The sequence below is a fragment of the Bison bison genome, unplaced genomic scaffold, assembly GCF_000754665.1.
Source record: "Bison bison bison isolate TAMUID 2011002044 unplaced genomic scaffold, Bison_UMD1.0 scf7180017864035, whole genome shotgun sequence".
Classification (NCBI taxonomy): Eukaryota; Metazoa; Chordata; class Mammalia; order Artiodactyla; family Bovidae; genus Bison; species Bison bison.
In genome coordinates this window covers 4,094,697-4,108,205 of record NW_011494607.1, presented here as the reverse complement: position 1 = coordinate 4,108,205, position 13,509 = coordinate 4,094,697, and the positions used below count along the sequence as shown (strand labels likewise).

At 37.6% G+C, this 13,509-nt stretch overlaps 1 protein-coding gene across 1 annotated transcript in view; it reads left to right on the top strand.

The window, feature by feature from the left end:
• Window positions 1-13,509, top strand: part of CEP162 (centrosomal protein 162kDa) — a 92,870-nt gene that overhangs the window by 45,902 nt on the left and 33,459 nt on the right. Inside the window, exons 12-17 of the mRNA XM_010834664.1 lie at window positions 4,845-5,127; window positions 5,978-6,239; window positions 9,412-9,545; window positions 9,809-10,036; window positions 10,578-10,718; window positions 13,116-13,228. Of these exons, the coding sequence (XP_010832966.1) occupies window positions 4,845-5,127; window positions 5,978-6,239; window positions 9,412-9,545; window positions 9,809-10,036; window positions 10,578-10,718; window positions 13,116-13,228 (1,161 nt within the window). The remainder of the gene's footprint in view (window positions 1-4,844; window positions 5,128-5,977; window positions 6,240-9,411; window positions 9,546-9,808; window positions 10,037-10,577; window positions 10,719-13,115; window positions 13,229-13,509) is intronic.

The following is a 13,509-nucleotide window of genomic DNA, read 5'->3' as shown; positions in this document are numbered from 1 at the left end:
TGAGTCAGTGATGCCATCCAACCATCTCATCCTGTCGTCCCCTTCTGCCCTCAGTCTTTCCCACCATCAGGGTCTTTCCAAATGAGTCAGCTCTTCGCATCAGGTGGCCAAAGTATTGGTGTTTCAGCTTCAACATCAGTCCTTCCAGTGAGCATCCAGGACTGATCTCCTTTAGGATGGACTGGTTGGATCTCCTTGCAGTCCAAGGGATTCTCAAGAGTCTTCTTCAGTACCACAGTTCAAAAGCATCAATTCTTTGGCACTCAGCTTTCTTCACAGTCCAACTCTCACATCCATACATGACTACTGGAAAACCCATGGCTTTGACTAGATGGACCTTTGTTGGCAAAGTAATGTCTCTGCTTTTTAATATGCTGTCTAGGTTGGTCATAACTTTCCTTCCAAGGAGTAAGCGTCTTTCAATTTCATGGCTGCAGTCACCATCTACAGTGACTTTGGAGCCCCCCAAAATAAAGTGTGCCACTGTTTCCCCATCTACTTCCCATGAAGTGATGGGACTAGATGCCATGATCTTAGTTTTCTGAATGTTGAGCTTTAAGCCAGCTTTTTCACTCTCCTCTGTCACTTTCATCAAGAGGCTCTATAGTTTTTCGTTTTCTGCGCTAAGGGTGGTGTCATCTGCATATCTGAGGTTATTGATATTTCTCCTGGCAATCTTGATTCCAGCTTGTGCTTCATCCAGCCCAGCATTTCTTATGATGTACTCTGCATATAAGTTAAATAAGCAGGGTGACAATATACAGCCTTGACGTACTCCTTTTCCTATTTGGAACCAGTCTGTTGTTCCATGTCCAGTTCTAACTGTTGCTTCCTGACCTGCATATAGGTTTCTCAAGAGGCAGGTCAGGTGGTCTGGTATTCCCATCTCTTTCAGAATTTTCCACAGTTTATTGTGATCCACACAGTCAAAGGCTTTGTCATAGTCAATAAAGCAGAAATAGATGTTTTTCTGAAACTCTCTTGCTTTTTAGATGATCCAGCGGATGTTGGCAATTTGATCTCTGGTTCCTCTGCCTTTTCTAAATCTAGCTTGAACATCTGGAAGTTCACAGTTCATGTATTGCTGAAGCCTGGCTTGAAGAATTTTGAGCATTACTTTACTAGCGTGTGAGACGAGTGCAATTGTGCGGTAGTTTGAGCATTCTTTGGCATTGCCTTTTTTGGGGATTGGAATGAAAACAGACCTTTTCCAGTCCTGTGGCCACTGTTGTGTTTTCCAAATTTGCTGGCATATTGAGCACTTTGACAGCATCGTCTTCCAGGATTTGAAATAGCTCAACTGGAATTCCATCACCTCCACTAGCTTTGTTCATGATGATGCTTCCTAAGGCCCACTTGACTTCACATTCCAGGATGTCTGGCTCTAGGTAGCACCATTTTAGTAATGTGAATTCTAGTACGGATTTTTGCATTTGTGTTTTAAGAGCTGAAAAAAAGTGTACTTTCATTAAAGGCATAAGTATAAACGCTAGCATACTTATCAAAAAACTTTTTATCGTGAACTAGGATGAGTAATTCTAGCTGCTATAACAACAGAAAAAAATCCCTTGAAATTTTAATAGTTTAACATCATCAAAAATGTATTTCTTGCTCACATAATTCCGTGTATGTCAGTGCAATTGGGGTAGGACTGTGCCATAGGCATTTAGGGACCAGGGCTGTTTCAGTCATCAGCACACAGCTTTAAGGTTCTCATGGCTTCATGTAAAGAGTCTATAAGAAGAGAAAAAAGATGGTTTAGCGTACTTCCTTTTAACTGCCTCAACAGAAATGTTACATCACTTTAGTCCATATTCTATTGGTAAGAACCAGCACCTCTAGCTAACAAGGTCCAAAAGGAATGGAAAATGTGGTTTGCTTGTGTACCCAGAAAGAAAGTAAATGCATTTGGTAGGCATCTAGCCTATCTCCACCAGAATCTGCACTTCTGTCAAATATCCATTCCACTCTTCATACAAAGACCTACTTCACACAAAGACCTACTCACCTCCTCCCCAGCAAATAGGCCAAAGTCTCATTTAGGGCTGTATCCGTCTGAAAGGCCAGTATTTCTTGGTGAAGCACACTTCTCTCTATCAGGTTTGAATGTAGCTCTTCATTGTCTGCTAATCAATGAATTAAAAAGACAAGTTACTACTTCCTTACCCACACCTTTCCCATTCAGAATGGAAAAGTATGAGAAGAAAATACAGCCATCAGTAATGCAACTTTGAAATCCACTGAAAGACCTTGTAAAGAACTTTCCTTAATTAGGCCAGGATTCTGCTCTTAAGGTGGAGCTACCAAGTAACTCTATTGTTTCATATAGCTCTTGGTTCCAATCCTTGAAGAATTTGACTTGTATTTCATCTCTGTTGGCTTCAGCTGAAGTGGTTTTCTAGGGGAGGGTATGCCGTCTTGGAGGAGGCACTCGTTTCTCCATCTACTTTCTGCCTGCAGGTGGTTTTAAGGCTCCCAAACAAGTCTCTAAGCCTTTTTTCTTTTTTTAAGTAGAGTTGTGGTTTCTTTGTCACTACAGCTCCTTCAGAAAGTTTATTAGACTTCTGATGTACTTGGTTCCAGTTAGTCCCCTGTGCCAGTAACTACACTTAACATTCTTTGCTAGACACAGGTTTTAAATCTGTTTTATGTCTGCTTCCTTATTCCCTCTGTTTTTTCTCTCTCAGTTGCAGCTGTCTGAATATATTTTTAGGAACAATAACCTTAAGTTTGAAGATGACATTTAGACTATATGATATTTGCCAAGGGACTGAGTCACTCTTTTCAACCAAGAAGCTCTCGTTGGTATCTTGCTTGTTCATAGCATTTTGTAATGCTGAATCTTACTGTTTGAGTTTAGACATGGAGAGTGAACCTAAGACACCTTAAATTCCACACTTTGTTCCCTCTGATTTCTTCTTAACAAACCAACCCGTTCTCTCTTGAAATTATTTTTTTCTCATAATATCTTGTCAAAAGTAGTCAGTGGTAGCTGGCACTTAAAAACTGCCTGTTCTCTCCTGCCATTTTCTTAGTACCCTAGCCTGGGTAGCCGTGTGGTCTGCCTTATAAACTGTTGTAGGTGACAGTTTAGCAAATGTTCTGTTACCATAAAACATGGGTTGTTACCTCTCCAGCCTCTGTATCAGTTTCCTTGCCACCTAAAACCCAACGACTAAGCCTCATATTTTAGATCTTGCCATCATAGCACTCACATTCTAAAGACAAGAACTAGCGTCTGGCCCCATCTAGACTGAAGGCAGTGATGAAATGTAGTTCATTCAGTCACAGCAAGAAAAGGGAACAATTATGATGATAATCAGGTTCTGCTACCATTAAGAAGGAAAGAACTATTATCAGTATGTTTTCTGATTATTACAGCTACTTCAAGTATTTCTAACAGTTATTAAGAAACTAATCTTCCTTATGTGAAAATGGTAGCCTCTTAAACTTTCCTTTTATCTTATTTTACAAATTTAAAAATCAAGTAACCTAATGGACCATGATGTAGTAATTAAAAAATGACAATATACATATTTCTGGAACTCCCATAATATGCCAATATTTAATCATATTTATAATATTTCTTGTAAGGAATAGTTTCCATATTTTAAAAATCTACTGATCTGAAATGTCAGAGAAGGCAATGGCACCCCACTCCAGTACTCTTGCCCGGAAAATCCCATGGATGGAGAAGCCTGGTAGGCTGCAGTCCATGGGGTTGTGAAGAGTCGGACACGACTGAGCGACTTCACTTTCACTTTTCACTTTCATGCATTGGAGAAGGAAATGGCAACCCACTCCAGTGTTCTTGCCTGGAGAATCCCAGGGACGGGGGAGCCTGGTGGGCTGCCGTCTATGGGGTCGCACGGAGTCGGACACAACTGAAGCGACTTAGCAGCAGCAGCAGCAGATCTGAAATGTAACATTGCATTTAAGTGTTTTAAACTAAAGGAATGATTTTATTTTAAAGTCCTAGTGATTTTTCTTGTTTCACTTTAAAAATTTCCTGTACTGTGGATGAAATTATTCATTTTAATATTTATGTTTCATGCCTTGATTTAAATTATGGTTACTTCTTTATTTCTTCTGTTGTGTGTACTTAGTTGCTCAGTCAGGTCTGGCTCTTTATGACCCCATGGACTGTAGCCCACCAGGCTCCTGTGTTCATGGGGATTCTCCCATGAACATTCTCCAGGCAAGAATACTGGAGTGGGTTGCCATGCCCTCCTCAACCAAGGGGATCAAACCCAGGTCTCTGCATTGCAGGCGGATTCTTTACCAGCTGAGCCACCAGGGAAGCCCAAGAATACTGGAATGGGAAACCTGTCCCTTTTCTAGGGGATCTTCCTCAACTAAGAATTGAACCAGGGTCTTCTGCATTGCAGGAGGATTCTTTACCAGCTGAACTACCAGGGAAGCTAGAAATGTATAAAATATTTTTCCTGCCTAAAATGCATGTTGACGTTATGAGCTATATTACAAAAAGGCTATTTAGAAATTCACTTTAAAATTTTTCTTGGACAAAAGCAATCTCAGTCTTGTTTGGTTTGTCTTTCCTTTGAAGTAGGTCTCAGAGTCAACCATGAAGTCCCTTATGCTGCATTGAAATTATCATTTTAAAACAATTATGTGATGCTGTATAAGTTTACTGTCTTAACCAGAATTGTAAATAATGTCTTTAACATTAATAACCTAATTTAAACATTTACAAATATTAAATATATTTAACGTTATATATTAATGTAAATATGTTTATATATAATGTGTATACACATATTATTAAAACTGATATTTGAGGACTTATATAGGGTTCATTCTCTGTGTCCTGTTTTGTTTTATAGCTATAAGAAACTCGCTGAGAATAAAGAAACTGAATTTGTTAGCCCTTTACCCCTTAAGATTAACCCAAATGTTGTGTCTCAAGAACCACAAACTGTGAGCCAATTGTTGGACAAAAATGAAGAGAATGTAGTTTTAGAAAAGGCAACAAATGAAGTTACAGAAAATAACTATCCAAGAGCAAATGCTGTGGAAGAACAAATAGATAAAATGTACCTTGATATTTTGAAGAAAAAAATATCTGTTGGTCCTTCATTATTACCTCAGGATGACAAAACAAATAAGGTAAGTTTTTATAATTTGCATTGATTTGACATTCTGATAAATGAAGTTACGTAAATACTGTTGAGAAGTATGTATTTCCTAAGCTAGTGGGATCGATTACATACTGATGTCCACATAAGTCCTGGACATCTGTGAGAAGTATCTATTATAACACTCTGTGGTCCCCAAATTTAAAAATACCACTGTAGCATTAGCTCTCTTTCAGAAGCCATTCTTTACATTTTCATTTTTTTAGTGAACATAGTCTAGAGTTTGAGTAGCAGAAGAAAATTACATGTATTCATCATTTTAGTGCTTTACAGTTGTCTAGTAGTCTCTGTTCTACAAAAGAGGTGAGTTGGCATTTCATATACATGCTGTTCACAGCTCTTGAGAAACTTACATTTCACTGTTCCTTTTTTCTCTGTTCTTGATTTATTCTGATTATATATAATCAGACCATGACCACAGCATTCCGTTTTTATTTTACAGTTCTGAGTTATGTGTTTACCATAAACTATCACCTTGTAGAATAAGGCAGGGTACTACTACATTTTTATGTTGAGAGATCTGGAGAAGAAAGATAAGATTCTTGTCATTTCAACACTTGTTCTCTGTTTTCTTCCATGTTCATTCATTGCTTTCTGGCAAGCTTATTTTGTTTTATTATTTTGCTTTGTCTTACTCTTGATTTTGAAAATGTTGGTTCCAAATATTAAAATTCTGATGAATTTAGAGAACTTTAATATAATGGTTTGCCTTCTATGAATTATGTTCTTTAGTTATCACTATGATTTTGCTACCTGTTAATCTTATTTGCAACTGTAGTTGAAGTTTATTTAAGTACTAAAGAGTTTGTACTTGTATGCAGACTTTAAGATCTCAACTCGATTCTGGAGAAGAAGGGACTGTAACTGGTAAACAGCTACCATACAAGAAGACCAAAAGTGCACCTCCTTTATTTAAAAGAAAACCCCAGAGTGGATTATATGCATCAGTTAGGAGTTCAGGGTATGGCAAACCCAGTTCACCATTCAAGACATTTTCTAATCTTGAAAAGAAAACTTCTAAGGACATCATGAAGAGCAAAAACTTGAGATCTATTCTTGCCTCAAATCAAAGTAGGAAAAAAGGTAATCATTCTATACATCTAGTATATTATTTTCCTTGTTCTCTGCTTTCTTTGTTTCCTTTCTCCTTCTATGAACTTTCCTTATTAATAGAAAAAAAATGAATTGTAAGGTATTACATTCCATTTCTGAAAGATTCAGTTCTATTGAGTTCAGGAGGTTTTTCATCGTTAGTTCTGTGTCTTCCTGAAAGAAACCCAGAAAGTATAGGAAGTGAGTATCCAATCCCTTCTCATCTGGTTGGCTTTGTAATATTCAAAATGTTTGCCAGAGGAGAGCTATCAATTCAGAATCAAGTGGCAATGTACAGGTGAAGGTTGATCCAGAAAGAAATACCTGGGTATTTGTTCAGTATAGACTTGGAGAGTCGAGATGTTTTCTGGGTCACAGAATGCCTACTTCTATACGTCATAGTTCAGTTCAGTTCAGTCGCTCAGCCATGTCCAGCTCTTTGTGACCCCATGGACTGCAGCACACCAGGCTTTCCTGTCCATCACCAATTCCTGGAGGTTGTTCAGACTCATGTCCATTGAGTCAGTGATGCCATCCAACCATCTCATCCTCTGTTGCCCCCTTCTCCTCCCGCCTGTCATCACAGTGCCTCCTAATCTGGATATTTCCTAATCCAGTCATTTTTTAATATGTTGGCAGTAGGCAAGGGTAATTTTCCACGTAGAAGCCCATGATGCAAATAAAAGAAATAGAGATGTTTGACTTAGACCCACATTTCTGTTGCCTTTGGACTTCATTGGGAGAGGGAGAGCAATAGAGCCAGAAGCATTTTGTCCTTTTCTGTGTGATTAAATCGAATAGGTGACCAGTTCCATCATTGTTATCTGGTAACAATAGTTGTCAGAGGAGAAATAACCTCGTTGGAAAATTTACTTCTGCCTTAGAGTATTTTCCCTTGCCTTTCCCCATAACTGTCAATTTCAGGGCCACATTGACTGTATTTAAAATTCTTTCAGCATCAAAGATTCTTTTCTTCTGTCTGTGCTCATGCATATTCGCTGCAGAAACTCATGCGTGTAAGCTGGAAAGGCTGGGGCTGACCCATATCAGCAGGGGAACAGCAGTCATGGGCGGGTCTTCTGGAGACACAGAATTGTAATTTCTGGCTTAACACAAGCATCCTTTCCTCCTGTTCTCAACCTGTGGACCTCTAATCCCTTCCTCTGAGAAGTCTCCTGGGGTCTCGTTTTCTCTTACTTTTCTGTGAAATGACTAGAAGGAAGGAGAAAGGCAAGCATGTGAACGAACAAACAAAACATTTTACAAGAATAGATCACACTTCATAAGTTCTTTTAAAATAAATATTAGATTTAGTTTTACTTAAATCTGTAAGCAGAAAAAGAAACTTCCTCCTAAGAAATACTATATCCCAAAAGATCATTTTAATAAAATAGACTATGAAAACCCCTGAAAGGTTGCCAAAACCATGTTGTTTTTACCTACATTTTTCAATTCTATACATTATCAGTTTCTCTTCTATGAAATGAGTTAATAAAACCCCCATTCACATGCCTGCCACTCATTTTTGTTGGTTTTATTTTTACTTGTTCAAGATATATCTTTTATATTCTCTCTAGCAACTGTAATTCCCCACAGCTTTTGAATGTGGGTCTTGGTTCCGGCTGTTAAAGGACCAGAATGCTTTTCACCAGTCCCTTAGCCATCACTTTCTAGAATTATTTTGATTGGTTTCTTATTTGACTGAATTCTCTTAATCCATTGTTTTTTCAAGAAGGGCTCATAAGTTCCAAACACTGCACTTTTCACATTTGAATTTTATATCCAATCAAATTTTCTTTCATGTATAAAGAGAAAAGATATTGTCCGTGTACTGTTACTGAAAATAATTACTTAGGGAGACCAAAATTAAGAACTCAGGAAAGAACAATTCTGGCATCAAAGCGCTGGCTGACTGCAGCTTGAGCAAGAACCACTTGTCACTCTTGGCTGCCATGTCCTTGGAAGAATCACAAGGCTAGCAGATCCCCCGCCGTTCATTGGCCATGTTAATGGACCTCCAGTGACTTGGAAGGTTTAATGCCTGCTTTCACAATGACTCAAACTTTATTTATGAACAGTGTAAGAAATTTTCTCCAGAAAAACCTTCCACAACACTCAGTCCAATTAAATATGATTACTACTATATGAGGAAAAAATGGCAGGCCTGGAAGAGAGTGGAAGGAAATCTCAGGGTGAGGTCCTGTTGGGGACTTGTTGTTTCTTTTGACTTTTCTATATTTTCCAAATCTTTAATGACCATGTGTTTTAACTTCAATGAAAAAGTCAACCTTGCATTTAAAAAGTTAGCATCTTGAAGAAATTACTTAAGTTTCAAATGTTTCATTTACATCTAAGGCAGTCAAGTACATGTTTATGCAGTATTCAGTTCAGAAACTGTAACATTAGAATATGGGCCTGAGGATCTCTTCTCAGTATTTCCGTTAATTTTTTTTTATTATAAACTGAGTAACTTATTGGTCTTAGAATTATTTCTTCTTTTTTTAAGATTTACAAGGTACCTTAAAAACTGAAAATTTGACCGGAATATGTGTGTGTGTGTGTGTGTGTGTGTGTGTGTGTGTGTGAACCACATTTTTTCTAATTTAATAAACAGGATATTATAGCAGTTTTGTCATTTTCTTTTTAATCAGATTTTAAACTACTTGTTATGAGGTTTGCATGAAATTTATATTATTCCAGTGATACTATATCTTGATATACATTATTTATAAAAATTGTGCTTTGAAAGCATACTTTAATCTGAACTGAAATATTTCATTATCAGCTGCTCTTTGATTAATTGTTTAAATACTTCTATTTGCTATTGCTATGAACATTTAAAATGATAACTTATTGAAAAATAGTAAAACCTGAAATTACCCTAATCCACATTCTCCTCACATATATTGAGCTCCATCTGTCATTTAATATGAATCTTGGGTCAATGAGCCTTCTGTGTCAAATTGAATAGAATGTTGATTATGAACTGGAGTTCAAGTGCAATGAAACAGATGCCTTGCAGTGTTTATTAGGCATTAGCCTCCTTTGAGATGCTCATTTGTCTTCGTGTCCTCATTAGTACTTATTGCTAAATAATTGCCTGAATACACACTCAACATGGTTTGTATTTGTGGTGCTTTTATCCATTGTTTACAATATTTAGAAATCTTACCTGCAACAAAGCTGACCAAGCCTGCATCTTTGGGTAAACCAGCTCCTCAAACTGAAAGTTGGCTGGCTACTCCTAAGTCGTCTGAGGGCCCCACAGAAGCTGACTCCTGTGTTCAGTTTCAGAATGTAGGTATTAAATTTAAAAATAATATTCATACTGTTTTATGTTCTATATATATTGAAACAATTATAAAAAATGAAATATTTGAAACTTCTTTTGTGTTGACGGATACTCATCACTTTTATTGAACATGTATTGATCTTCTTGATTAGTAGAACATTGTTAAACATGTCATTTTTATTCTTTGTGGGGTTTCTTTCCCCTAACCAACCCATGTTTGAATCTCCTATGTAACTCTACATAATGAAGTAATGCTTTTCATTAAAAGGATTCTTCAGGATACCATGGTGGGAACAAGGAGACAGAATTGCTTATGTTTAAAAGAGTTCAGGAAGCAGAGGAAAAATGGAAGGGTGCCCAAGCTCTGATTGAACAAATTAAAGTCACTTTCTCAGAAAAGGAGAAAGAGCTGGAAAATAAGATGGAGGAACTAAAGAGACAACAGGAAAAGGAACTCTTCAGACTGAATCAAGACAATTATACTCTTCAAGCCAAGGTACTAGACACATTGTCCTATTTCTCCTTTTATTTATTAAAAAGAACTTGTACTCCCTGCTAAATGCATTGTTATTTTCTTGTTCCTGGGGCCTCTTGACTTGATATATTTGCTGCATAAAACATGAACATGGTTCCTGACGGTGCCTCCTTACAAAAGAGCCTACATGAAATCCTTGCGGGGGGGAATCAAAAATTAAATTGGTTCGTTTTGATAGTTTTCTTCTTAGCAGTCCTTTTTGAAAACTAATCACTTGGTTCACCGTGACCTTCAGGGAAGACAGCAGTTTCAGAAAGAAAGCTATAGAAGTTCTAGATTCAGGAAAGTGACCCTGTGTAGCATTTCTGAGTTACTTCCACCGTCAGAACCATCAGTACAAAGCATCCCTGTAGTGACTTAATTGTAGTTGGTGTTACGATAATTCTAGTGTGCTTATAAGACAGTCTTAGGTCTATACACCTGGAGTTTTCTGATGTTCTTCCTCACTTCTCACTGTATCATTTTCTTCCCCAAATGAAACAATACCTGCATTTTCTCAAAGTTGAGTAGTTTTGAAGAATCAAACAAAAAACACAGGTGGTTACATTTGGGAGAAACAACTGATCCTGTCACTGAAGAAAAATTGAAGCAAATCCAAAAAGAAATACAAGAACAAGAGATGCTTCTTCAAGGATATCAGCAGGTATGGCTCTTCAGCACAAATTTAGTTTGTCTTGAGATTCTTTGATTATAAAAATAAGGCCTTTAAAAATATGGACTCTGTGGGAGAGGGAGAGGGTGGGAAGATTTGGGAGAATGGCATTGAAACATGTAAAATATCATGTATGAAACTAGATGCCAGTCCAGGTTCGATGCACGATACTGGATGCTTGGGGCTGTTGCACTGGGACGACCCAGAGGGACGGTGTGGGGAGGGAGGAGGGAGGAGGGTTCAGGATGGGGAACACATGTATACCTGTGGCAGATTCATTTTGATATTTGGCAAAACTAATACAACTATGTAAAGTTTAAAAATAAAATTAAAAAAATATATATTTCTGCATCCATTTAACGGGTAATGGCAATGGAAGGAAGTAATAATTTGACTAGTCTGTGCATTTTTTATGGGGAGGATTAAAGTGGTTAAGAGCATGGGTTCTGGATTCAAAAAAATCTGATTTTAGATTTTGCTTCATACCTGCTCTATAGCCTTAGGCAAATCACATTACCTCTCTCAGGCAGTTTCCTCATCTGTGAAATGAGGATAATAATTCCTGTCTCACAGTGGTTGTGAAATTAAAATAAGACTGCAGATCAACCTCTTCCTGCCTTCCACACAGTAACCAGTTCGTGCATGTTGGCCTGTTACTAATTCTAATAGTCAGATTTCCTTAGAAACTGTCTTTTTTTCCTTTGAAAGTGAAAGTGTTAGTTACTCAGTTGTGTCCAGATCTTTCCAGCTCCAGGGACTGTAGCCTGTCAGGCTCCTTTGTCCTTGGGGTTCTCTAGGCAAGAATACGGAGTGGGTTGCCACTCCCTTCTCCAGGGGATCTTTTTTTTTTTCCCATAGATAATATTGGCTAGTTTTGATACTATATTGAGAACTATAAATCTGAAATCAATTGCCAATGCCTTGAGAGTAAAACTAAAAAATGAATTAAATGGGAGAAAATGTGTATGTTCTGCGGAAGCCATACATTTGTTCTCTGTGATGACAGAGTCTTGGTGGTGTTGACAGTCAGCCGGGGCAGGTTTGGCTATGTTCCAGCATGAGACTTGTCTTAGTTCCTCCTGACCACTTTTTTTTTTTTTAACTTCTCTATCCTTTTCCTCTGTCTTACTCCTTTTTCCTCTTTTGACAACTGTAACCTAAGCATCCAGCCTCACAATAATGAGCATTTTCATTCTGGGGACATCCAAAGAAAGCATTATCACATCAGAAATTACAGCTTTTCTTTTTAGTATATATTTATTTTTTCACTGGTCTCAGTTGGGGCACTCAGGACCTTTGACCTTCTTTGCAGCATGTGTGATCTTTAGTTGCGGCATGTGAACTCTTCATTGCGGCCCATGGGATCTAGTTCCCTGACCAGGGATTGAACCCAAGGCCCCTGAGTTGGGAACACAGGCAGAATCTTAACCACTGAACCACCTGAGAAGTCCCCAGATATTCCAGCTGTAAATGAAATAGTATGGATTTTGCAAGATACCCCATCCTGGAGTTAGTTAGAACCTTCCAAACCCTCCCTGCCATTCTGAGCTTGCTATATACACAGCATGGGTTTTAAAGCAGGATTTCACAGACCTATGCTTTTGCCAACCACCCACTCCCATAAAGATAACATGAAATTGATGTGTCTATGTATGTATGTGTTTTTCTGAGTCTCATTAATTCTGCTGAAAATCAGCCACAAACTGTGTGTCAGGCACTGGGCCAGACATGGTGAGACAGTTCATGGTTTTCATGAAATCCTCAGTGGTCCTTGGTTTTCATCAATTTCTTGATTTTAAAGAGGTTAATAAGCCAGAGCATCTAGCACAGATGGGTACTTTCTCCCCTGTCCTCACTGTTTGAGTCCCTCTTTCACTCAAGCCAGATGTTGTACTGGGTCTAGTCTATACACTCACTGCCCTGATCTTCCAGAAGCACCCAGTCTCTAACTCCCTGCTCACATAAAGTTCCAGAAACAAACACAGATACCCACTGCGGCTATGTCCAGTCACCTCACTGCAGAAAGATGGGCCAAAAGCAAGAAAAAGAGTGTGCAGACAGCCCCAAACAGCACACAAGTCAGGATGTGGTTCTTCCTGCAGTCACTGGTCCATTTACTCGCGTGAAATGCAGTACATTACTCTGATGGGCTCTTTGATTTGGGGAATTTTTTTTCAACTAATGATTTTGAACATTTTAGAAAGAACTGTTCTCGGTTTACAGATTTTCTTCTGAGACAAAAAGTTAGAAAAAGATTTTGCTTACTCAAAAACTGAAGAAATTGAAAAGCCTTTAAAATTGCTTAAAGGATACATCTTTTATAAGCAAATAAACTTATGTAAGTACTACTGGTTTTTAACTAAAATGTAATTTTCTGCTTATAAAAAGGAAAATGAAAAATTATATAATCAAGTGAAAGATCTCCAAGAACAAAACAAAAAAAATGAGGAGCGAATGTTCAAGGAAAACCAGAGTTTATTCAGTGAATTAGCTGCCTTAAAGTAAGTCCTTTTTAAATTCTTAAGATCAAATATACTTTGACTATTTCTAAGCATTTTATTATTATATTAATAATACATTTAGTTATACTTAGAAATTTTAGAAGTTGTACACTGATTTACAGTTTTGTAACTTTTACATTTTTCATATTCAGTGATTCTCTTTGGTGTTCAATGATCAGTACATACTTTAGTATTTTCAGCATATTGGTATTAGAATTTCACATCAATTTCAGGAAACTGAATTATTCCTTTTAAATCTGAGATACTTAGATAATATAATA